The 27,769-nt window shown below is 37.6% G+C and overlaps 1 protein-coding gene and 1 long non-coding RNA gene across 2 annotated transcripts in view; one reads left to right on the forward strand and one right to left on the reverse strand.

The window, feature by feature from the left end:
* The window catches only part of FGF10 (fibroblast growth factor 10), a 90,448-nt gene extending 88,377 nt beyond the window's left edge, over positions 1-2,071 (reverse strand). Inside the window, exon 1 of the mRNA XM_003277758.3 lies at positions 1,009-2,071. Within this exon, the coding sequence (XP_003277806.1) occupies positions 1,009-1,333 (325 nt within the window). The 5' untranslated portion in view covers positions 1,334-2,071. The remainder of the gene's footprint in view (positions 1-1,008) is intronic.
* Positions 1,383-27,204, forward strand: LOC105740037. Its single transcript, XR_001116049.2, has 3 exons — positions 1,383-1,564; positions 7,891-8,003; positions 25,596-27,204. It is a non-coding gene; the product is annotated as an uncharacterized LOC105740037 (long non-coding RNA).
* Positions 27,205-27,769: the final 565 nt, after the last annotated feature.

Genomic DNA, 27,769 nt, shown 5'->3' on the forward strand with positions numbered 1-27,769 from the left:
AGGAAAGAGAGAGGGAAAAGGCAAGAACAAAATGTAGGGATCCCAGGCATAATTTACGCTGAGGAGAAAACGTCACACTGTGGGATAAACTATAGCCATGGAAACAGACTTATGACTTTTACTTTGAAAATAAAAGAATGACAATGAAATTTGTGTGAGGTCTGTGTGAATCCAGTCCCAGATGTTTACAATGCTGTAGTAGTATGGCTCTGCAATATGAGAGGTTTCAGAAGAAACAGTACAACAGGACACCACAAAGCAGTGCATACGCTATTGACAATGCAGACATGAGCATCATGTTACCAAGAGGGAAGGCAGGCAGAAGACAAATAGCAGCGGTGGTGCCTGAAAAGCTAACTTCATGGACTGCAATCACTCAAACTAACATAAGGGACCCAAAACAAAACAAAACAAAAATCAAAACCAGAAAAATGCTTTTCGCTCCTATCTAGAGGTGGTGGGGTAAAGGGATGGGGGTGGGGAGAGAGTAGAAATGACTTCTCTTTCTTAAATAAAGTTCCCACAAAGCCCCTATAATTGACAGCGGATAATTATTTTCAGCTTGAGGAGCCTGTCCCAAAACTCTTAACAAGATTGCCAGGGAAAAGAAACAAAATGTGTTTACTTGAGCCATTTCCAGAAGGAAGGAAAAAGAGCTCTTTGGATGAGGTGGGAAGGGCGGTGGAGAGAGAAAGGGGCATCTTTGCACTGCGACAACTCTCCTGAGCGCCCTGCGTGGTCCGGCTAGTGACAGGCTGGAGGGAAGGGGTGGATAGGGAGGCAAGGGGTGGGGGACGTGGAGGGAGCGCGCTTAGGGGAGGGGATGCGGCAGCACAATGTATACACGGGGGTTGGGGGGTGAATTAGTGTGAAAGTATTCCACTTAATCATTTTACAGGGGTTGGGTACGTAAATATTTAGCTGGCCACATCTGGAACAGATTTTTCCCCCCCCGTGTGGGCTGGGGGTGGATAATTGGAAGGAGGGGAGCATGCATTTGTTACTTACTGTACGGGCAGTTCTCCTTCTTGGTCCCGCTGACCTTCCCGTTCTTCTCAATCTTGAGAAAGTACTTGGTGAAGGAGAATAGCTTTCTCCAGCGGACATCTCCTTGAAGGTGATTGTAGCTCCGCACATGCCTTCCCGCGCTGGAAGGAGAGGAGAAGGAGGAGGAAGAAGAGTTGGTGGCCTCTGGTGACACCGTGTCCTGACCAAGGGCTTGGCAGGTGACAGGGACGGAAGACACCAAGAACAGCAACAAAAAGCAGCAGCAGCAGCAGCCGGGCAGGTGGGGAAAGGCTGAGGCACAATGTGTCAGTATCCATTTCCACATTGTACTGAAACTCTCGGCACTGGAAATTGTCTCATCAGAAGGAACATACTGGAAGGGTAAGACCCGGTGCAAGGCAAGGAGAGAGCTCGAGGTGGTGGCTGCTGGTTAGCTCCCTCTGGGCGCGGATCTGGCCAGAAGTGAATGCACCAACATCCATAACTCCTCGGAAAAGCCGGCTGACTCCCCTCGCTCCTTTCTCGGATCCGCTGCCTGCGCCTCTGGAGCCTCCCGGTGAATGGTGGACGTGGGTGGCCGCAGCAGCAGGAGCTGGTGGTGGCTTTGGTGGTGTTGGTCACCAGCGCTCTTCCCTCCCCCAGGAGTTACTTTGTTCTCTTCTTTACTCCCTTCTTCACCATGTTAGATGCCAAAAAGGTCTGAAAAACAGATGACAGCACGGTGAACAAAACCCAAGGGAGGTGGGGTGGGGAATAGGGGGAGATATCTGCGACCCTCTGCGGTTGGCACCTTCTGGTCTCTCTCTGCGGAGCCCCAGCCTGCGAGCCACTTCTCCAAGTATATCCCTTTGGAGTTGTCAGAACTGGAGGCAGCTGCCCAGTCGCCGTTGTTTTCTTCTCTCTCTTCCTTTCTGTTTTTAGTGGTGCCTGCCGAATTGAAGGCTGCCGAAAGTCACTTTTTGTTTTGGGGGGCGGCGGCTGGTGTTTTGTATGGCCCTATCCCCCACCCTCTTCCTTTGGAAAGTCCGCTTGTAAACAGGTTGAAGCCTGGAGTCTAAATGTCAGTGATTCTAAGCCAGAGGTGGGCTCTGCCTCTGCTGGTCAAACCTCATTTGCAGGGGTGGAGAAGAGGGGGGAGGGGGTCAACCGGCGGTGGGACATCTGAAACCCTAGGCTGCTGGGAACGCCAGGGAGAGGGAGGGTGAAAGGGGCAGAGAAGGGGGTGGGGGAGCAGGGGAGCGAGGAGAGAGCGCGATGCCTTTGCACCGAGCTCGGGGGCTGCCAGGTCCTTTCCTCGCCGCGGCTGTTGCGGCCGCAGCCTCCGCCGGCGCCTCTAGCTCTGGCTAATTCGCTGCTAAAGCGTCCTGTGCTTGCAGCGCGGGCCACGGCGCGGGCGGTATCTTCCCGCTTTCCGAATTTTGCTGTCTTCCAGCCTGAACCAGTCCCTTCTGGGGAGCCCCTTTCTCACTTGCTTTCCAGCGTAGGATCTCCTCCCCCCACCCCCATTTCTTTTGGCAGTGAAGTACTTGAGAGCCACCTGGAGCCTGGTGCTTGGCTGACTTTTTCCCCCTTCTCACTCCCAGAAGAGGAGACGGCTGGGACAAAGCAGAAGATGCTGAGGATTTTAAACCGCCCAGAGCAGCAGGTTATAAACCGGTCGGAGCGAGCACAGAAAAGGAAGACATAATTAGTGTCCTTTCCTCCTCTGCTTCCAGCTTCCAAGGAGGTCTCCTCTTTAATGAATCACTGATTTCTCGCTTCCGTTGCTGAAGTAAAAAGTTCACACTTTGGCCCTCTCTGCCTTTTAAGCTCAGGGAGATTTATCGTCACCCTTAAAAGTTGCCTCTCTCTTGGCGCAAATGAAATCGGGGACCCAAATAACCGATTTCTAATTGCTAACATGAGCCCTTTACTGAATCACGCGTGCACTTCAAAGCAAACGCACTTTATGGCGATCGCAAAGATTTTACCATACAATTTGGCTGAATACCCTGCTGTCTGTTTTCTTTTTTATGCAATTTCCTTTGCGCTTTGTCATAAAGGGGAGGGGTTTTTTTCTATCTTCACATTTAATGTTTAAAGGGTTCTGTTTTACAATATCACTGCACTACTAGTCTTCCTCTCCTTTTCACACTCCTTCACGCCACCCCAACTCCCCCCTTGCTCGCAGAAACTAGCTCACAGCCCAGGTATTGACAGAACTAAGTCCAAGGCTAAGAAGCCTTTGCCAAGAGTTAAGAGGCACAAAAAAGGAAATACTGTGATAATCCATTGCAATCTGAATAAGAAACAGCTCCTAGAGGACCACTTCTTTAAGAATGACTCTAAACTAGGGAACGTTTAACTAGAAGGAATGCCTAAACACGTACTGGAATGAACTATCTATGTCACATAGGACAGTTAGACATTTGTATTTTGTTGAAGCCCACAAAATTGCCAACATTTTAAGGTTTTGTACCTACAAAAGTGGCAATTTCGTATGTTTCAACCTGAAATTAGGCTGCCAATGTAAGACAGAGCAACACTTCAAGGTGAGCTGGGAGGTTAACAACAGCAACTGTAATTTGGAGGGAACTAATTAGAAGAGTCTGTGTTCACACAAGCCAGGATCCCTATAATGTGTGTTTGACCTCCATATTGGTTGGGAACCAGAGGAAATGCAAAGAGAAAAAAAAATCAGCTTTAGAGATGAGCATTAGGAGTGATTGCTCAATTAAGTATTTAGTGACTTGAAAAATGAGTTTACATGAATGTTCTTATGTTTTTCTGTGTATTCAAATCCTTTGAAATAGAATCACTTAATACTAGAATCAGGATTTTAATTGCATTAGTTATAACTCATGCAGTGCTTATTTAGAAGAGTTCAACCATGTGAACATTACAATAGGTTTTCAAAGTTTAATATAATTAGCTCTAATTTCTGTAGATATTTATTGGAAAGTTAAGCAAATAAAGAGCATTCATCAAACAAGTCTTTTTCTTTAGGATACTGATAAATGAACCAACAGTGCTAATTTCAATGTTTTAGTTCACAGTTTTATATCTGAGAGGACAAATGGCTGAAAGACAGTGTAGTGTTTCTCATGGATTTGGGTTTCAGCCCAATGGTCCAGAAGAATCCAAATATTTGAATTTACAACTAATTAAACTACATTTTTAAAAAATTATGTTTGATGAAACCATACAACAAAGATTCTGCTGTGAAAAGCTACAAAACACAGTAAGTTATTATTTTGGGGTTTCTCTGCAATAGGAACCAACACTATTGATGCCACTTTGGAGTTTAAAAACTTTCGTTAAACTCACCCTAGACATGTGCCCCTCCAATCCAAAGCTAGTCTCTCTTTCTCCCTCTCTCTCTCACACACACATCTACCAATTTTATGTTCCAGTAGAAGAAGCTATTCAGATCTTTTAGCTAGGAGTTTCTTTTTTTTTCTGTCTAAAATGAGGGAAAAGATGTCTTCAAACTTTCATATTAAAATCTGGTTACACCAGGTGCAGTGTTTGAAAGTTCTAGAGCCCCTTCGCAGCTCTTCTGTACAGCGTGATGACAAGAGGGCATTTACAAAACAGCCCAAAGGAAAAGCTGACATAGCTTTTTAGATTATATCTCATTCTTCTTTTTCTTTTCTGTGCAGCCTTTCTTTTACAGCACAGTTGAATCCCTAAATACCCGACTACTTTGCATTGTTAGGTCACCTCTTAGGTTAGCCCGAGAAAGCCTGAGAAAAGTTCCACAGGAAAGATGCACTATTTAACGGAATTCAATCTCTCCCAATAGATTTGAATCACTAACATAAATGTATGAATGTAGATTATATCTCTGTAATGAGGCCTGAATCATTCTCAGTTACTTCAAAGGACTGAAATTCTACCTTCCTTTTTTAGCTGCAATAATCAGGTCTTAATGGGTTCCTTTATTAATTGTTTCTTTGCTAGGATTGAAAAGGACAGTACAAGCTTCAGATTAGAGTGGTACCTACTAATTCTCAAAGGCTGTTTTTCTCTTTTATCCAGGTTCTGGAAGGCATACTTTATTTCTATGCCCTAAACATATCTGCTACTATTAGGCTAGCTCTGTATTGAGAGAAATAGATGCAGCCTTTTGTTACATGTGATGTTTTGAGAAATTACTGAGGCTTTTTAAAACAAGACCATGGCAGCAGCCATTGAAGAATCCTAAAACCTGGCTCTTGAACCTCAGAGAAGCAGTCAGTGTATGTACTAGCAGATCCTTCAGTAGCTATTGTGTTTGAGCAGTTTACATTTTACGTATGTATTGCCTGGATTCTTTATGTTGCTCAGCACTGTCTGTGGTTCAGTTACAAGATGTGTGCCCTATTATGTATGAGGTTATTGGCAGTGTCAGTAAGCTGCTTCAAGTAATGCTAAGTCAGGTCAAAAGTCAGCCACGCGGTTCAAAAATTTAGACATCAGCAGGCCTCATTTTTTCACCCTGTGGTGCAGGCCCTATGAGTGTGTGTCGCAGCCCATTTTTCCCTTTTGGACAGAGAACATGCCAGTTTTAAGTCATCGTTAGGACTTGTGCACTTCTCAGGCTGCAGCTAGAAATGATGCTCATAATCACTCACATTTGGGTGAATGAAGGAGTGATATCTTATTGTTTTTAAACCAGGAGCTTCAAGTGAACAGAAAAGAGGTGTTATCCCACAGATAGTCGTGTGCAGTGCTTCAGAGCCAGTGGGAATCTTAGCTATAACTGAATCCAACACATGCATTTTATAGATGAATAAGCTGATTCCCAGGTCACTCCATGGTAGACCAGAATTTGGAACTCCTGTGATAGACCTTAGGCTATTACCCTAATTTTTGCAACACCTGTCCTGTTTATATTCTTCTTCTTCCTCCCTACTCCTCTTCTTACCATTGACCATTCCTCAGTCTAATATGTCTAAGACGGCAGAGTAGAAATGATAAAAAGGGTTAGGGGTTTAGTTATGGAACAGCAATTATATCTTTGCTGCAATAGATTAACCAGAGACAAGTAATAAAATAGTGTTGAATTATTAAGTACCAGCTGATTAGATAAAATAAATATTTATATATGCTTGGCAAAGGGGGATATTTTATCAATGCTTCCGAGATGAACACAATCAAAAAGCAATGAATACCCCATATTTTCAGGAGAGCCAGTTTTTTAATAGAATCTGAATTTATAAGTTCGCCTCTAGAAAATTGATGAGACTTTCTAGAAAAGTAGATTTATAATTTGATCCAGGTTCCTGTGTTCTAATATTAATTTTCCATAAAGTATTGTGATATTTCAAAGCATAGGTTGCTTAAACAATTTTTTTTTTCAAAGTTTGAAACTAAGGTTAATTTTCTGTTCCCTCACTTTCAAACAGACTCAATGATCTGTTATTAGGAAGGAAATATGGCCAAGATGATAAAAAGGATCTTTTGTAACAAAAAAAGAATTCTATATAAGATTGTTTAAAACATACAATAAATCACCACAAATTCCTGGAAACTGAACTTTGCATCTTGGCACTAAACACAACAAACATATTTTCACAAAGCTGCTGTTTGCCCCCTCCCAGCTGATGGTAAACAGAACCTTCCCTTGACAAAGTTGTGAAGTCTCTGAAAAGTTTTGTTTGTTTTCTGTGTTCCCAGCTGTCCTTTTGTAGATGTGTGCCTCTTCCTACTTCAGGCTCTCTAGGCATCTTAGTCCTGTTATCAATGGCAAAATTGTAAACATTCTGATATTAGTCATTTGTGTTTGTGAATTAACTGACAGATTATAATATTTTCTTTAAAGTTGTAATGTCATGCCAACAGACATTTAACTGGTTTTTATTCAATTAATGTTTATTGAGTGCCTACTATATGCTAGGTAGGCATTGTGAATGGTGCAAGGTTTTTCCAACAAATTAGACAGAGAAACTTACCCCATAGAGAACGTGCATACATGATTGAATGCATGAATTTAGGCAGTTTATCATTAATGATGGGCAAAATATGGTTATCTTAGGACTCAGAAACCAGATATTGGAAAGAGAGATATCGAAAAAGAAAGAAGAGCCCCTGAAAATTCTTTTTGATTTTCCTTTTCTCTACAACAAGAGCTAAGGAAAACTATGACTTCTATTTATGGCTTCATGAATGACTAAGATTTGATTTTTCCCTGTTTTCTGTCCCTGGCACAATCCTTTTCTCTAGATTTTCTCTACAGTGTGGAGATTTTGGTTGCATCCTTTCTGTCAACCCAACCTGACCTCCTCTCTTTTACTCCTGCTCCCAGACTCCTGGAAGCATATTTCTTGCTTTCTAGCTTATTATTTTAATTACTTCCCAATAAAAGTTCCCTAATCCATTTGCTGTCCTCTGTGCCTCTCATTATGAAATATAATTTGACCTGATACCATTCTATTTGAAAAATTTTGCCTCTGTTAAGCAAATTTTGACAAAAAGAATGTATTTTCTATGAATTATATTAGCAGAAAAATTATTATGTTGGGGCAATGCAATACTGGCTGCATTGGATTTCCTTCAATTGGCCCCCAGATCCATTCTTTCCCCTTCTCTGCTCAGCTCTGTGCCGACATTTATGAATCACCAGTCCTTTTAAATAGAAGACTTGGAGTTTGTTTTGTCAATGGGAGAATGGAATCCTTAGATCAGCACACAGAAGGCGAGAGAACTCTGGGTATTTCCTCCTCTCCTACTTTATGTTTCAGTGACACTTTTCTGGCAGTGTCTGTATCCCTTCCCACTGGGTGACCCCTCCTCCAGGACTCTGGCTATCACTGGCAACCCTAAAATAATATTTCCTCCCCATCTTCTTTAAGCTCAAGGACTGGTAAAAGTTCCTGTCTATTACTTGCCTATCATCATTATCCCTTGTTTCTTTCACAGTGCCTGCACCTTTGTAACTGGTTACTTTATTAAAGTCTCTTCACTTAAATCAACTGGGAAGAATTCTGTCCTAGTCAGGAAACTAACTTCAAACTTCAGTATGTACCATCACAGTAAGTAACCAGTTCATAAAATGTGGTTTTTTGGATATCTAAGATAACAGGGAAGTGCAAATTACTACAAAGCAGGTTGTGAAGCATCTAACGCTGGCTTGGTGATGAACAGGATTCCTTGAACCATACAAAAGGTAATGCTGCATGACATTTGCCCTCTAGAAATTTATAATCTAATATTAAATTTTGATTGATCATTGCAGAGTTTTCTATTTAGCTAATGATTTTGAGGTCTAAAATCAAAGAGTAATTTATTTTGATTGCTGACTGTTCAATAAAATACATTTATATAAATGACTTCAGTAAAGGAATCCAATAAAGTAGAAATTATGTTCATAAATGACAAACATTTATGGAAAACTGTCAAGTTCTAAATTAAAATCAGCTTTTTTCTTTTTAGTTTAAATATTTCCTAATATTAATCTTTACTAATTTTTAAAATCATTAATGTTTTTATAAGGAAACATGTTATACTGATGTTTGTTAATAGTCTGGTATATAAAAGAATGGGGGAAATTAATATTATTTTCTAGCCCACTGAGAGGTATTGTTTGAACATTTTCTTTTCAACTAAAGACAGATCTTTAAAAATGAAGAGATATGCAGCCCTCAATTGTACAGCTAGGTGCTAAAGCTAGGTAGAGCACCAAAAACCCCAAGATGAAATACATTTGCAGATAATTTTGTGTATTGCTCACTATGTAGACAGTTTCACAAATTCCATAAACAAATGACTTCTTATAGAAATCAATATAGCTTAGAGTCTATGAAGCCCAGATCAGGGCTTAGTCTTTCTTCTTCTAATCTTATAACCCTGAGAAATTATAGAATTTTGTATCTTTATAAAAAGCTGGAAAATACGTTAACTCTCTTAGTTCTACTGCCCTTACTTTACAGGTGAAAAAAAAAAAAGAGATCTGGGATCACGAAGTGAGCTGCCTAGGATGACAGGGCCGACAGTGACAAGCTGCTTCCTCTGCACTAAACTAGTGAATGGCAAGCACTTCAGCCTTACTTACTTACAGATATAATGCACTTCCAAGAATAACAGTGGCCCCTTCTGAGGCTGTGGGGCAAGAAGGAAGAGAGGGAACATTTCAGAATCTCTGGGGCATTTGGCATGTGATGTTTGGAAAATTCTCAAGGTGTATTGCAATGTTTGCTTTTGGAAGATTCTGTCCTTGTGGTTGAAAACTTCTGGGCTATCCCTAAGTTAGGACAGCATTTTGATATATCTCTTGAATCTTAGCTAGGGGTGAAGGAGATTGCTTTCAGGTTAATGGTGCAACAGTAGGCCCTTTTCAAATTCATTTCTCCTTAAAAATCTATAATGTCTCCTTCTTTCCTATATGTTAAGTCTAAATTCTGGCTTTCATATTCCTATTGCAGTGATATGGTTTGGCTGTGTCCCCACCAAAATCTCATCTTGAATTCCCACATGTGGGAGGGACCCAGTGGGAGGTAATTGAATCATGGTGGCAAGTCTTTCCTGTGCCGTTCTTGTGATAGTGAATAAGTCTCACAAGATCTGATAGTCTTAAAAAGAGGAATTCCCCTGCACAAACTCTTTCTTTGCCTGTGGCCATCCATGTAAGATGTGACTTGCTCCTCCTCGCCCTCTGCCATGATTGTGAGGCCTCCCCAGCCACCTGAAACTGTAAGTCCAATTGAACCTCTTTCTTCTGTAAATTGCCCAGTCTAGGTTATGTCTTTATCAGCAGCATGAAAACAGACTAATACATTCAGTTATCAGCAGAAGTTTGTCTATTTTAATTTGACATTTGAATTATATTGGCAGTGGGAGAAAGAACTTAGAAATATTTCTTTGGCCAACTTGTGAGAAAGAAACATTCTTTTGCTGTACACCATTGTAGCCATGTTCATTTGCGGGTGAATTAAGGTAGAGTCTTCCTACCTTATAGCACTAGATAGTAATGTTTATTTATTTTGCTGGTATGTTTTCAGTGTTTCACCTATACTTGCTGTTTTATATATTTTTTCCCTAAAAATAGGAAAATATATATAAATATATAATTTCTGAAAATATATATGAGAAATATTTTAATCTCATATTTTCTACAATTTGAAACTTAGTTGTGGGAAATCACCCAACTCATTCCTGTCATTTTATAAACACACACACACACACACACACACGCACGCTGACACACACATCCCTTCAAGGACCTCTTATTAGACATCTAGTCTTGTTTCGATTTTGAAAAATAAAGCTTGTCAGATCATTAGGAATAGATTGAAAAAATAATAAGAAGCTTAAAGACTTACATATACAATTTTGGCACAGTTCAATATCTATAACAGATAAATGTTATTTCTATTAATTATTGCTAGATTCTGTTTTAGAGGTCAACTTCTAGACTGACAGAAATAATGCTAGTAAAAGAATTACATAGTAGAACAATAAAAGTAGCCCACTGTAACTGGAAGGCAATTAAGAGCATTTGATTTATCAAAGAAATTTAAGTGTTATATGATGATATGTGTAAGTTATTTGCCCTCCAGTCTGACAAGATAGGGGAAAAAGTAGAAACGAACATGGACCTTAGATATGTAAGTCCACGTCCGGGCAGCTGAAGTAACTTGCCCAAGTGGCAAAGCCAGCATTTATTTCTATTTTCTGACACAATCCTCTGCCTAGAAAAGCCCTGGGCACCCAGATTCAGTACTTTGAACCTCAGAAATGCCAGTTGGCAAAGTCTGGGGGACTCCATGTTGAGAGAGCCTAAGGAGTAAGGACAGTGGTACTTCACATTGTGTCTTTTTATGTTTTTCTCTTTCACGTGCCTGATTTATTTTTTATTCTAGAAAATTCTGGGTTCTGAAGGTATACTTAAATGACAGCAATACCTCTGCTTCTCTGTTTCATTCCCAAATGTGGAGGTTTGATCTGCAGAACCACCTGCTTTGTTTGATTATTGATACTACAACAGTAGCAGTAAAGAGAGCCCTTGTCCTTGACTTGGGACCCTGCTCTATGTCAGGTTAACCCTTCTTCTTTCCTTTGGGGGCAGATACCTGACTTCTGGGCTACTTTTCCACCAAGATGAAAAAGAAATTGATTATTTTGCCTAGAAACCTAAGGCTGGATAGTGCACATACATTCTACATAATTAGTGGAGGAAAAAACTTTTCAAGCTAGCTGAGGATGTTCCCTGAGAGCATTTGAAGCTTACTTTAGTGAAGATTCCTAAAACGACCTCAAGGGGGCTATGAGGAAAAAAAATCCCTATTTACTCATTACTTAAGAGTTAGAATTTAGCTAACAAACTCTGCTGCCATTCTCACCTCTGTTTTGGTATTTTGAGTGTGTCAGTTGAATTTTAGCTACTGCATTTTTAAAATAAGTAAAACTTTAAAGTACTAAGATGAGTCTTAACCTAAAGACAGGATCTCCTATTATCAAAGTCCAAAATGAAATTGTTCATAAGGTTAAAAAAATTATAACTAAGCAAAGCCAGGGGAAAAAGTGACTAGTTTATCTTTTGGTAAATAAGCAGGGGAAATGAAATACAGACAGCAAGGAAACCACATTTTTGGTAAAGTTAGAAACCTGAGCCTCAGAGTTTTTGTTTTGTTTTGTTTTGTTTTTTTAAATAAAGCAACTATTAGATTTGGCAATATAAAGTATAATTAGTTTTGCTACTTAGGAACATTTTACTGATAAACACTGTCCTTTTAGGCCTACTGAAAATGCACACAGTTGTATCCACATGACAGCACATAAAGGTTTTATGAAGAAATTAATTGCTGTATAAAGTTTGGGGAGCCAGTTTCATTTTCATCATTTTTCTGTCTCAAAAACATTTGCTTCCGTCATTTGGAGGAAAGCTTGTCTCCTGGTTGAATTGTCTTTCTTACAAAATGAATTTCTGAAAGCTACCCAACTGAGGAAGGGTGAATGACCATTAGGAAAAATTAAACATTTATGGCTGATATGATGTTGGTGGAAAGGAAAGAGAAAGCTGTGTACTCCAATTTCCATTAGGAAAGAGCAGAAGCTGGAAACAGAATGTTATGTTCAGATAGGAGGAGAGGAAGGTAGAATGTTTTGTCACAGTGCTGCTCCCTACAAGGGACTAGTAAAGGGAGGGATGCAGAGAGCCCTCCTGCAATGCAAATGGAAGGGGCTCTGATCCAGATCCCTGCCTTTGGTCAAAGCATCTCAAGACTAAGAGCCAGGGCCCAAGCACTTCCCTCTGTGGTGAAGAGAAGTGGATGAGGCATTGTCTTCAATTTCAGGAGTGTGTGATGTTCCTGTAAAGAAGCTGTATATTTAAGAGCCTGATGGAAGGGAGTGTGTTCCTTGAGCACATTTTCCAAAAGTGACACTATTTAAGACCCTGATATAGTTTGGCTGTGTCCCCACCCAAATCTTGAATTGTACCATAATTCCCATTGTCATGGGAGGGACCTGTAGGAGGTGACTGAATCACGAGGGCAGGTTTTTTCTGTGCTGTTCTCGTAATAGTGAATTAGTCTCATGAGATCTGATGGTTTTATAAAGGGGAGTTCTCCTGCACATGCTCTGTCTTGCCTGCCACCATGCAAGACGTGACTTTGCTCCTCCTTTGCCTTCTGCAACGACTGTGAGGCCTCCCCAGCCATGTGGAACTGTGAGCCATTAAACTTCTTTTCCTTTATAAATTACTCAATCTCAGGTATGTCTTTATAAGCAGTGTGAGAACAGACTAATAGAGACCCCTTACCTAAATTAACCTCTTTTTTTATGATGTTTTATTTCTAGCACTATTGTATAGATATTAAAGTTAGTACAAGTAACATGATTTTATTTGGGAATGAGTCTTCAATTAATAGATTTTTAAATGATTTTTCATGATAAAATGACCTAAAATACATAGAGTGTGGAAGTAATGTGTTTTTAATTGGACAATATTTTGAAACAGATCAGTGTTTTCCTCAGTAGATGTGTGTGCTGTGCACTGTTGAATATTATTCTGGATTTATTCTCCAACAAAGTGTATTTCCTGGAACTGTTTCTTATAGGAAAATATACAGTTTCTTAGTTTTCACTTAGTAGACTTTCACATTGCTGAAGAATGCCAAGTCTATTGAGGATGAAAGGGAGATAGGGAATGATGATATAATATGGAATGAGATACGGAATAATGCCTGATAACCTGTGCTTTAATAAATTCCATTAATAGTATCTTCTGTCACATGGGGAGGAAAGAATAATTCAGAATACTTGTCAGGCTTACATAGTTTATTATATTTTCAGATGAATGGGAAAAGAGGTAAAGGGTGCTGAACCAAAAAGTTAGGAAATCTACATTATATTTCTGGTTCTGACACTCATAATTCTGTGTCTTAGGGATAATACTTAGGCAAAGGGATAGAGACCTTTTGGCTATACATTTTTCTAACCTATGAGACCCAGAATAATGATGTATGTGTGGTGCTAGCACCACTTAATGGCATTAGTAAAAATAGGTGGTCATTAACATGGAAAACCCAATCTAGTTACTTGGTTATTTCATGGAATCATGGAATTATGGAACTGAAAGTCCTGTCTAAAATCAAGCTCTGTTTTCATTTTTTTACACAATTGCACATGAAACAACTATGGTCCATAAAGGAAAAATTACTTTCCTGATATTATCTAGTTAATTAATGACAGAATCTTTAGGAGCCACCTGCCCCAACTTTCTAATATTCTTTTCACAATACCAATATTTTAAAGCCAACAGTAAAATTTTGTTGTCTTTTGGGAAAAAGATAATGAGTAATATAGTGAGAAAATGCAAATGTTGATAAAAGGGAACTCTGACTAAATGGATTTTTTAAGTCTTATGCAAGTGTCTATAAAAAGGTGTTGCATAAATGTAGGTATTTTATGATGGGAAGGGATTGGAAGTCAAACCCATGGTACTTGCATAAAGATAAGAAATTGAGTAATAAGAGTTAACCGTGATGAGATGATACTACTCTGTTTACATTTTTAATATTTGACAGTCCTTAATTGCACTGGTGTTTTAGGAAGTTTTAGCTAAAAAAGGAATTAATTGCCAAAAAACTATCCAAAACTTCATTAATGAACAGAAAAAATGATATAATTTCTAGGAATTTATCCAAAGGAAAAAGTCCTTGGCCTTCTCTTCATCTGAAAAGATGACAATTTTTAATATGAATCACACTCTTGAACTAACTGGATCTAATTATTGCCTATTTCGGTCCTTTCTTCTTCTAGGAATACTTCTGTAAACAGAGAAGTTTATCATTAAATAATTGCTTTTATCACTCAATGAAATACTTTTGTGATGGTTAATTTCAAGTGTCAAACTGATTAGGCCATGAAGTGCCCAGATATTTTGGTCGAACATTATTCTGAGTGTGCCTTCGAAGGTGTTTGCGGATCAGATTAATATTTAAATCAGTAGACTGAGTAAAGCAGATTGCCCTCTCTAACATGGGTGGGCCTCATCCAATCAGTTGAAGGCCTGAATAGAATGAAAAAGCTCACCCTCCCATAAATAAGAGGGAAGTCCTCCTTCGTAACTGGGTAAACTGGGACATCAGTCGTTTTCTGGCCAGGCACGGTGGCTCACACCTGTAATCCTAGTACTTTGGGAGGCTGAGGTCAGGAATTCGAGATCAGCCTCTCTACCCCACCTCTACTAAAAATACAAAAACTAGCCAGGTGTGGTGGTGCCCACCTATAATTCCAGCTTCTCAGGAGGCTGAGGCATGAGAATCACTTGAACCCAGGAGGCAGAGGCTGCAGTGTGCAGAGATCACAGCCACTGCACCCCAGCCTGGGTGACGAAGTGAGACTCTGTCTGGAAAAAAAAAAATTCTTGCCTTCAGACTCAAGTTGGAAAGGCAATTCTTCTTAGGTCTCAAGCCATGGCCATTCAGAATGAAACTTACACCATCAGCTCTATGAGCTCTCGGGACTTCAAACTCTGATTGAAACTACACCATTGGCTCTCCTGGATCTTGAGATTTCTGACTATAGATCTTGGAACTTCTCAGCCTACATAATTCTGTGAGCCAATCTATAGATGTATTATAAGATAATAAATAAATTTATAGCTATATATATATATATATATGAATAGGATATATATATCCTATTCATGCTATTTCTCTGGAGAACTCTAACACAACTTTATTTGCTTTTTTCCCCCTGAGAAAACTTACTGTAGACTTTTTACAGAATCTTAGTCTAATCATTTTTTTCCATATTTTTGTCAATAATGATTATATGCTAATCTATATACCTTAGAATATTCTCCTTGTTCCTTTTAAACTGTGCTTAGAGTGTCTATATCATGAATTTTAACCAATACTGATCTCATTCCTGTTTAAGTGGCTTTGCAGTTAGACGGAAATAAAACTGGTTTTCATTTTTTGAATTTCCCAATTCTATTTTTAAAAAATTGTCTAGTAATTAATTTTAACAGTACCAAACTGTACAATTCTGGGGTCCATGATTCTTGTGTTAGTCTATATGAAAATTTTCTTTTGGAATTTTGCAATGCAGAGCTTTATGTAGAAGATACTGCTGGCTGCCTATCCAAGAAGTACAATCAGCTTTTTCCTTTGTGACAGAGTCTCTAATTTATTTGTTGAACCAACTCTCCTCCTGAAGACCATGTAACTCACTAAACCAAAAGTAGTATACCATTGTTTTCGCTGGCAATTGGACTTAGGATAGACATGTGACATAGTTCTGGCATAGGGGAAGGTTTCTGGCAACCTTACTGATAAATAAAAAGAGATGTCCCCTTTTATTCTGCCAGGCATTGTCATATGTAGACACAGTTCCTGGAAGTATGACAGAGTTTGTGACTATGAAGGGAGAAGTGGAACTGGGCATAGGTCAGTGCAATTATGTATCTGAAGAATAGGGTGAAAAAGATTTTTAAAAGAAAAAGAAACTCTGGGACCTATAGCACAATGGTGTCCCAAAAGAGAGAAGGGAAAGCATGTGGCACAAACAAAAAAGAGAATAAATAGTGGCCAAAATTTCCGCAAGTAGGTGAAAGTTACAAATTTACAGATTTAGAGAAGTTCAGTGACTCCCAACGTATATGATAACTGCCCCATATGTCTTAAAGAAATTGAATTTGTTAACGAATATTTTATCACAAAAGAAAACAGGCCTAGATGGTGTCACTGATGAATCCTAAGAAACATTGATGAAGAAATAACCTAATATTACACAAAATATTTCATTAAAAGAAGACACCTTGGGCTGCGGCAAGAGAATGGCATGAGCGTGGGAGGCGGAGCTTGCAGTGAGCCAAGATCGCGCCACTGCACTCCAGCCTGGGCTACAGAGCGAGACTGCGCGTCAAAACAAGCAAACAAACAAAAGACAACTTGCTACCCAACTTGTTATGAGACTAAGAGTAGGTCTAACAAAGACATTGCAAAAAAAATTAAAGACAGATAGCCCTCATAGACACAAAATAACAAATAAAATATTGCCATATGGAACCAAGCAATATAAAAGCATTTTATATCTTGAATAAGTAGAGTTTATTCCATGAATGTCCATCTGTTTTTAACATTTAGAATAAATCTATATAAATCACCATATTATTAAATAGGAAAAGCCAATTTCAAGAAATGCAGAGAAAATTTTTGGGAAAATTCGGCCCCCATTTATAATAAAATTTATCAGTAAGTGAAAATATAAAGGGATTTTCTTAACCTCATAATGGACATATATAAAAATTTGCAGGTAACATTTTATAGTGGTAAAATGTTTAATATTTCCCGCAGATATCGGGAATAATGCAAAGATGCACACAGTCACCACCATTTGTATTCAACATTGTATTGAAAGTCCTAATTATTGAAATAATAAACTTTAATTTTCTTTTTTCTTAATCGATCTAACAGATCATAGTTTGTTCAAGATAATAATAGTATTGTATTCAGCTATATCAATAACCATCTTAAACATCAAGGTCTAAATAAACAAATTTAAAGAAAGAGATTTTCTGAGTAGATAAAAAAATAAGACCCAACTATATGTTGTTTGACGAAACTCACTTTATATATAAAGACACATACAGATTAATAGCAAAGAGATGGAGAAAGATATGCCGTGCTAAAACTATTTTTTAAAACGCAGGAGTAGGCTGGGTGTCGTGGCTCTCGCCAGTAATCCTAACACTTTGGGAGGCCAAGATGGGTGGATCACCTGAGGCCAGGAGTTCGAGACCAGCCTGGCCAACATGGTGAAATCCGGTCTCTACTAAAAAAACAAAATACAAAAATTAGCCGGGCGTGGTGGCATGCACCTGTAATCCCAGCTACTCAGAAGGCTGAGGTAGGAGAATTGCTTGAACCCAGGAGGTGGAGGTTGCAGTGAGCCGAGATCGTGCCATTGCACTCCAGCCTGGGTGAGGGAGAGACTCTGTCAAAAAAACAAAAAACAAAACTGGAGTAGCTATTTTAACCTCAGACAAAGCAGACTTGTTATCAGGGATAAAGACAGGCATTACATAATGATAAAGAGATAGTTCTTCAAGATGACATAACAATCCTTAATGTATATGCACCTAACACCAGAACATCAAAATACTTGAGGCAAAAAACTCATAGACTTTTAAGGAAAAATAGATTAACTCATAATTATTGTTGGGGACTTTCAAACCCCTCTGTCAGAAATGGACAGATTTAGGAGACAGAAAATCATTAAGTACATAGTTGAACTCAACAACACCATCAGTCAATTAGATGTAATGCACATCTGTAGACCACCTCATCCAAACACAACAAAATACAAAATCTTCTCAATCTCTCGTGGAGTATTCACCAATATTGACCGCATTCTGGGACATAAATTCCACGTTCACAAATCTAAAGTAAAAATTGTACAATGTCTGCTTTCAGAATACAGTGGAATTAAACCAGAAATTAATAACAGAAAGATAGCTGGAAAATTCCAAAATACTTAGAGATTAAACAACAGACTTCTAAATAACACATAGGTCAAAAAAGAAATCTCAAGAGAATTCAAAAAATATTTTGAACTAAATAAAAATGAAAACACAACTTATCAAAATTTGTAGAATGCTATAAAACTAGTGCATAGAGGAACATTTATGACACTGAATGCAGATATTTAAAAAAGAAAGAGCTAAAATAAGGTTTCTAAGCATCTGCCTTAGGAAACTATAGTTTTAAAAAGTGCAAATGAAATCCAAAGTAAGCAGAAAAAAAGAAATAATAAGAATTGGAGCATAACTCAATGAAATTGAAAGCTGGAAATTAATAGAGAAAAGTCAATGAAACCAACAACTAATTGAAAGATCAATAAAACTGATAAAACTCTGGCAGGCTAACAGAAGAGAGAAAATATAAGTGATTAGTATAAGAATGAAAGAGGGAACCTCACTATAGATCCCATGCATATCAAAAGGATAATAAAAATATTATGAAAAGTTTCTCCTCACAAATTTGACAACCTAGGTAAAATGGACCAATTTCTTGAAAGACACCACCTGCCAATCATCATGCAAGAAGAAATAGATGATTGGAATTAGGCCTATGTCTATTAAGGAAATTGAATAGATAATTAACAACCTTCCAAAATTGAGAGCTCAGATGGGTTCATCGACGAAGTCGACAACAACACTTAAGCAATAAATTATACCAATTCTCTATAATCTCTTACATAATATAGAGGCACAAGAAATTCTTCCTAATTCATTATATGAGGTCAGCATTACCCAACCAAAACCAGATAAAGCCATTACAGTGGCTGGGCACGGTGGCTTACACCAGTAATCCCAACAATTTGGAAGGCCGAGGTGGGTGGATAACCTGAAGTCAAGAGTTGGAGACCAGCCTGGTCAACATAGTGAAACCCCATCTCCGCTAAAAATACAAAAATTAGCTGGGCTTGGGGGAAGGCATCTGTAATCCAGCTACCCAGGAGACTGAGTCAGGAGAATCACTTGAACCTGGGAGGCGGAAGTTGCAGTGAGCTGAGATCATGCCACTGCAAGCCTGGGCAACAGAGCAAGACTCCGTCTCAAAAAAAAAGAAAAAACAATTCGAAAAAGGAAACTACAGACCAATATCACTCAGGAACATAGAAACAAAAATCCTCAAAAAATATTCAATTAAAAAAAAGAATCCAACAATATATAAAAAGAATTATAAACAATGACCAAGTGGGATTTATCTCGGGTATTCAAGGCTGATTGACATTCTAAACCAATGTAATCCATCACATCAACAGCCTCAAGAACAAAAATCACACAATCATATCAAATTCAACACCCATTTATTAAAAAAAACTGTGAGGAAATTAGTAATACAAACTTTTTCAACCTGATAAAGAACACACACACACATACACACACAAATCCACAATAACATAATAATTATGAGAAACTTGAAGTTTTCCCACTAAGATTAGATACTACTGCTTTTAAACATCATATTCAAAGTCCTAACTAATGCATAAAGACAAGAAAAGGAGATAAAATATATACAAATTGGGCAAGAAGATATAAAACTGTCTTTGTAGATAACATGATCATTTATGTAGACAATATGAAAAAAATAAACAAAAATACTCCTAAAACTAGTAAGTGATTATAGAAAGGTTGAAGGACACAAAGTCAATATACAAAAGTCAATCATTTTTTAATATACCAGCAATGAACAAATAGAATTCGAAATTAAAACACAATTTTATTTACATTAGCACCCCAAAAATGAAATATCTAGATGTAAATTTAACAACATATGTATAAGATCTGTATGAGAAAAACTATACAATACTAACGAAAAATAGCAGGTAAGAAATAAATTGAGAGAGAGTCTATGTTCATAGAGAGGAATACTCAACATTGTCAAGATGGTAGTTATTTCCAACTTGATTTATATACTCAAGGCAATCCCAATAAAAATCTTAGGTTGTTAATTTGTGGATATTCACAAACTGATTACCATGTTTATATGGAGAAGCAAAAGACCAAAAATAGCCAACAAATTATTAAAGGAGAAGAATATAGATGACTGATATTACCGAAATTCAATACTTACTATAAAGTTACAGTAATTAAGTTAGTTTGGTGTTGGTGAAGGAATAGACAAATATGTCAGTGAAACAGAATAGTGAGTACAGAAATAAACTCATAAAAATATAGTCAGCTGTACTTTGACAGAGGAGTAAAGGCAGTACAGTGGAGAAAAGATAGTCTTCACTTGCTGGTGGGAAAGGGAAATGGTACAGTCACTTTGGAAGACAGTTTGGCAGTTTTTTACAAAACTAAACATACCATTAGCATTCAATCCAGCAATCATGTTCATTGGTATTTACCCAAATGAATTGAAAAGTTGTGCTTCCACATGAATGTTTATAGCAGCTTTATTCATCATTGCCAAAACTTGGAAGCAACCAAGATATACTTCAGTAGATGAATGGATAAATAAACTATGCTACAGTCAGATGAAGAAATATTATTCAGGGCTAAAAAGAAATGAGCTATCAAACCATGAAAAAACACGGAGGAAATTTAAATGGCTATTACTAATTAAGTGAAAACAATCTGAAAGAGCTACAGTTACTATATGATTCCAACTCTATGACATTCCAGAGAAGGCAAAACTGGAAACTAAAAAATTAGTGGTTGCTAAGGGTTCAAGAGAAGGCAATGATGAATAGGCAGAGGATAGAGGATTTTTAGGACAAAGAAACTATCCTATACAATAGTACAATGTGCCTGTAATCCCAGCACTTTGGGAGGCCGAGGTGGGCGGATCACGAGGTCAGGAGATCGAAACCATCCTGGCTAACACAGTGAAACCCCGTCTCTACCAAAAATACAAAAAATAAGCCTGGCAGGGTGGCACATGCCTGTAGTCCCAGTTACTCGGGAGGCTGAGGCAGGAGAATCGTTTGAAACCTGGGAGGCGGAGCTTGCAGTGAGCTGAGACTGTGCCACTGCACTCCAGCCTGGGCAACAGAGCAAGACTCTGTCTCAAAAAAAAAAAAAAGTACAATGATGGTTACATGTCAATATATATACAGTCATCCAAACCTATAGAATGTACAACTCCAAGAGTGAGCCACTATGTGAACTATGGACTTTAAGTGATAATGATGTGTCAATATCCATTCTTGGATTGTAACAAATGTACTACTCTGGGGCAGGATGTTGACAGTGGGGGCGGTAGTTGTTGAGGGGCGGTGGGCAGAGTGTGTATGGGAACTCTCTGTAATTTCTGCTTAATTTTGCCATGAACCTAAAACTCTTCCAACAGATAAAATTTATTAATTAAAAATTCCCTGACACCATACACAAAAATTAACTCAAAATGGACTATTGACATAAATATAAAAGCTCAAATCATCAAACTTTTAGATAAAATGTAATTTTCATGATGTTCATGTAAGCAAAGCTTTCTTAGGTTACAGAAACAATACTTATAACAATTGAGAAATTATACTTTATCAAAAATTAAAATATGCTTATCAAAATACACAGTTAAGAAAATGAATAGGCAAACCACAGGTGGGAAGAAAATTGTATACATATCGCTGGCAAAGAGCAGGTATATGGGATCCACAAAGATACCCTATAATTCAATAAGCAAAAGACAACCCAATTAAAATGCGCAAAAAGTTGTACAGACGTTTTACAACACAAGATATATACAAGGACAGTAAGCATGTAAAAAAGTGTTCAGCATTATCTGGCATCAGGAAAATGTGAATTAAACCTGATGTGTGCAATTTATTTAGAAATGCATATAAAGTGAAGTGACTGGATTGCTAAACGGGATGATGGTGACATAGAGATGTATGCAATAAAGCAAGTACAGTAAAATGTATATGGTCAAATATAGGTGATGAGTATTAGGATGTTTATTACAAAATTTGTTCCACTAAGTTGTATGTTAAAGTTTTTCCATAAGGAAATCTTGGACAATATAAAGACAAGTGAATACAATACTATTTAAACACTAATAAAAATGATTTACAATTATGAAATATCTAAACTGATCTAGACTGTGGAAATTATACATTTTATTTAAGAGCAGTAAGTGCTTTGTAATAGTAACACAGAGAAGACTAGATGGATTGGGATATGGGAGGTGCCTATAATTTTAAATAGGGTTGTTACAGTCTTCACTCTGAAAATTATGCCCAAGTTCAGAATTAAAGGAGGTGAGGAAATTAAGTAAGCAGCAATCTGGAGGAAGGTTGTTATAGTTAAGGGTGACAAGTGCAAAGACCCTGAGGTGGACCATATCTAGCACATTCAAGAGAGAACATGGAGGTCGGTTAGCTGGAACAGAATGAGCAAGGTGTGGAGTAACAGGAGATCAGGTCAAAGGTCCGGTAAAGAGCTGTAGGTGGACCTGTGGGCTCCTGTGTGTAAAGACTGGTTTTTACTCTGACAGAAGTACCGAACTATTGAGATTTTTTAGGAAAATAGTGGCATCATCGGTCTTAGGGTGAAAAGAATTACTCTGATCGCTGAGTTAAGAGAAGATTGTAAAAGAACAAAGGTAGAAGCAAAGAGACCATTTTGACAACTAGAGCAGTAATACAGGACTTTAGCTGGACTAAAAGTTATAACATTAAAAGTGGTGAAATGTGATTGTATCCTGGTTACATCTTAGAGTATAATCAAACTGATTTGCTGATGTGTTGTATGTTCAGCATGAGAGAAAGAATAGTGGAGGATAGCACCAAGATTTTTTGTCTCGATAAAGTGAAAATACTGAGTTTGTGTAAGAGACAGAAGAAAAGGGGAGAAGTGTTGGAGTGAAACTGTCTTTGAGTAGGCAAGAGAGAATGAAATATGGTGTATAGATGAAGGGATTAGATTTAGAGGAATGAACAGTTAATTTTACCATGGGTGAGAGAACATGGTATATCATATAGATCCCGTCAAGTGGCAAATCTGTCTCAGGTAGCTTGTGAGAGTTCCCTTTTGATTGCTTCTTATGTTCTTAGTGAAATAAAAATACTTGGTCATCAACTGAATTTTATTTTTACCTTTACATTAAAAAATGTACATACTCTTTGACCCAGACGTTCCACTTCTGGGAATCTATCCTTTGGAAATAAAACACTGGCATACAAGGACATAGGTACAAAATTGATTAGTGTATCAATGTTTATAGTGACAAAGAAAAAGCATTATATTTAATATTCATCGTTCATAGAGAAATAATTTTATACATTTTGTGTCATCCCTATTATTGAAAATTTTTCTCTCCTTTGAAAATCCAGTAAATGTATGTATATTTATCTGGACGGATGGTCATGTAATATTGTTAAGTGGGCAAGGGAAAGTAAAAAGTATTGTGTGTACCATTACTGTTTTAAATGAACAAAAATAAATCTTATATACATTTCACATATGGGTAAATATGTTAAGAATAAACAACTAACAATCTAAAATTGGTTAATTGAGGAAATAGAAATGGAGGATTTGTGCTTTAGATTTAGATTTTTTTTTCTTTATGTATACTTGCATTTCTTCAGTTATGGTAGGAAACACATATTGCTTTTGAATAAATACTTACCAGAGAAAATTCATTTTTTAATAAAGCCATGTTCAATTTATTTGTAAAAAAATTTATCTACATATCTGATAATTTTGTGTTGGGAGTATCATTCGATATCATTATGTTCATATTTAGATTTTGTTTAACCGTTAACAAATAAAGCTGAATTTAACACCTACTCTATAACTCATCTGTCAAATGCTTTCTGAATGTCTTAAAGATTTTGCATCACATTTTAAAAGTTTTATTTCAAATATCGAATCATATTTATGCCATATTTTCATTAATAATACATTTTATCATAATGCAATTATCATTCCAGTATACCTTATATATTTTCTTTTAATTTACCTTTCAATCTAATTCATGTTATTATGTCTCATGAATTTACACTCTGTTCGGCCATTATAAAATTATGTTACTAGGTCATTATAAAATTATGTTACTAGGTTACCATCATCCCAGATCACTTTTATTACACTTCCTATTTGTATTTTTATTATATCTCTCGGTTTATGGGTTTATTTTGCTTATGATTGAGAAGTAAACTGATTTTCACTTTTTGTTGTAGTTGACTTAAATATTCTCTTATAACAGTTTTAATAAAATACTATTTTCCTATAAAAGAATACTTAATCATATGATTATGTAAAATGTATTTTTAGTGGAACAGAGTTTATATACTGCTATGGTCTGAATATTGGTGTCCCCCAAAATTCATGTATTGGAGCTTAATATCCAATGTGATAGTAGTAAGAAGGTGAGCCTTCAGGAAGCGATTAAGGCCTGAGGGCTTCATCTTCGTGAATGGGTTAGTACCCCAACTAAAAAGAGGTTCAAGGGAACTCCCTGTGCCTTCTGCTATGTAAGGACCTAGCAACAATGCACCCTCTATTAAGTAATGAGTGAGCCGTTACTAAACACCAGATCTACTGGCATCTTGATTTTGGACTTCCCAGCCTCCAGAAATATGAGTAATACATTTCTGCTGTTTATAAGTTACTCAGCCTAAAGTATTTCGTTATAGCAGCCCAAAAGGAGTGAGACACATATGCAAATTAAAATTACTTCTAACACCACCACAGTTATCAATCTTCTGTCCGGCTTCCCTCTGATGCCTTTTACTATTTCATGGAGCTCTGACCCTAAGTTTGCTGCATTTTTGCTTCCAGCAACCTGTACCTATGATTGCTCAAAAGAGGACCTCCACACAGGGTAACTCTTCACTAAAGAAGGTCTAGTGCAATACAAAAATATGAAAGCCAGCTCTCTTGCACTGGGGCAGAATAACTCTGACATACATCCTAGACTGCAGAGAACCCTGGTGGAATCAAGTTGCAGCTATCCTCTAGGGCAGGAGGCTTTGCCTAAAATTGCATTCTTGTTTGGGTTGTTCCCCTCCCTTTCCTGCTTGTCTCACTCCCTTACCCTGGGAGCTCTTTCTTCAGAAATCACTTGCACATGGATTCTTGTGTCTGAATTTGTTTCAGGGACACCCAATCTAAGTTACACTCAAACTATATGGCTATTAAATTCCTGTCTAATCAAACCTTCACCTTTAGGCCTCTGCTTTTTATTTCTTTTCTGGAAGATAAGCAATTAAATTGTTTCAAGAGGAGATTACTGAACAAGTGCATCCTTTTAGGGTTCTAATATTTTATACAAATCTTCTGGCAATAATTTCTTATTCTACACCAATTACTTTATTGGTCAAAACTGAAAATTCTATTTGAAAATTGAGTCAATAAAGAATATGTTTAGGAAGAGCCAAGACCTATCAGCTTTCAACTCAAGTTACAACTGTTATCACTTATTTCACATTCCTATAAATTTGTGGTAGAATTAATTTCTATCCTAGCTATTTTTTTAGAAACCATTTTTCTTACTCTCTGCCCTGTTCTATGTCCTTTATATGTACTGGCTTATTTTACCTTATACCCCACCTAGAACAATGATTGTCCAAGTCATTTGATCCTGGTTATTGCCCAGTTCTGACCCATTGTTTCTTGGTGTTGACTTCCCTGGATTATTGGCTGTCTTGCCATTGACTTTCAGGCTTCTTTGGTTTGACAGCACATTTGGACACATTTCTGCAAACTGACCCTTGGCGTCTCTTCTTGGAACAAAATTTTGTGTTTGGACTCTGGCACCACGCACCACAGATGCAAGCAAGAAGCACTTCTACCTTCTGAGGCGGCCCCTCAAACTCAAGCCAGCTAGGCTAGGCCTATTCAGCTTTCCTTCACAAAGAAGGATTGGAGAGTTGCCGCTTACTGACTTTCTCAAATGTCATTACTTAGCCAGTCTTCTGAAGACTAAGATTCATGAACATTGGACTCTTGCCTGTAATTACAATTCTTAAGTATATTAACCTTATTTTCAGCTGTATTTTTAGTTGCTTTCTGACTTCCTCTTGAAAATACCTATACTCTTTCTGCATTTATTCTAATCTTACTTCTGATCTTGATTTTAAAAAGATCTTTATCAATGAAATCACATATAAAAACCTCCAAGAACTATTTTTCAACTTTAAGATGTATTCTTAAATTTTTAGTGAAATAGGATTTAGAATCAACTTCGTGAAGATTACTAACAGAAAAACGAATAGCTCCTACCATTAAGGCAGTTTATAGTTAATGTAAAGAATATTATACTTGTTTATACATGAAAAAGTCATTTTCTTTCTCTAAACCTCAGAGAGCTATATATATTTAATGAATAAATGAATGTATGATGAATGATACATCCTGTCAGTCTTTACTGAAGTCTCATCTCTTATCTGGCATTCTTTCTTTAGCCCCTATGGCTTCATAAATTCCAACCAATATCCAAGATTAATTCAAATTCCTTACAAGGATCTGAGAAGGGTTGGAGCTGTGGTTTGGGTATGACTGGTAGATAGTTTTGAGCAACACTATGACCAGAAAATCTCTATTTTTCTCCCAGTGACTTTTTGTTGAGGATTGAAGAGTTTCCCTGAAGGTAAAAAAAAAAAAAACTGTACTCATCCAAAATGTTACAGATGTAACTTATGGTTCAGTAGAAGCCTGTGCAAGCCAGGATACAGAAAGAACCTTGAACCCTTGCAGAAGTTTGCAGATTCAGCAACAGAGACTGAGATAGGAATGAAATGGTAATTCTGGGTATGGTGTGGTGCCAAGTCCTGAAACCAGTCCCAATATACCTACCCTAGAAGCATGTGGACATCCTGAGGACATGAAAGGCTCTGCGTGTGATCTGGAAAAGGTGTTCCACTATATTCTGAAATATTTGTGGGCTGTGGCAGGCAGAGAAAATTATCCAGCAAAAATTCATGAATTGTTACTGAAAAGTGGCTTCTCAGATAAGCATTACATTTCTCAGCTCTCCTCATCATTAGGCATTACCATGGTGACTCAGATCTATCCAGTGGAATATTGTAAGAAGTGATGTTACTTTTCAAGATCTGGCTCATGGAAGTGCTCCTCTGTGATCTTCTCCCTTTTTTTCTGCTGCCTATAATAAAAACTTCCCCCAGGGACTTTGGAAGCCTCATGCTGAAGACAGCAGAAACTTCACCAATCTGGGTCTCTGTGTGACTGAAAGTGTAAGAGATGGCAGACCCATCTACCTGTTCACTCACCTCTTAGTGTCACATGATCAAGAAATACACTTCTATTGTTGAAAGCCATATATGCTTTTGAGTCTACTTGTACTGTGAGTCTACTCTAGTTCAGATTCTTAAGCTCTCCTGCTATGGAACCCTACCCATGGAGCTTAATATAGTGGGATGGAACATTGCAAAGACTCCTGACCTACTGTTTGAGCACTGAGAACATTAATGTTGCAAATAAAAAGGTAGGAATATGCACCTTAATGAAATAAGAGGCCTGTGTGAGGCAAGGAATGATGGTGAAGATAGAGCTTGGAGTAGCAGAGGATGGTGGGTAATTACAGTTCAAACTGATATTGAAGTGCCTATAAGATCCTTTTTGTTGCTGAAGGGGTGGGAAGTGTTAAGGCATTGGAGTTTCTGAATGAGAAAATAAGAAGTTGGAAATAGCAATATTCAAGTACTACTAATAATGTGACCTTAGATGTGTCAGATTGGTGAGGCATGTATGCGTTGTATTATGCTATTCTACGATGGAGCACAATGACAAACGCTTAAATCAAAGATGAATGAGAACTGTGCTGATGACAACTGAAAGCATTTATTGAGAGAGTACTCAAATAGATCAGCACTTTGC

Source organism: Nomascus leucogenys, chromosome 6 (genome assembly GCF_006542625.1).
Source record: "Nomascus leucogenys isolate Asia chromosome 6, Asia_NLE_v1, whole genome shotgun sequence".
Lineage (NCBI taxonomy): Eukaryota > Metazoa > Chordata > Mammalia > Primates > Hylobatidae > Nomascus > Nomascus leucogenys.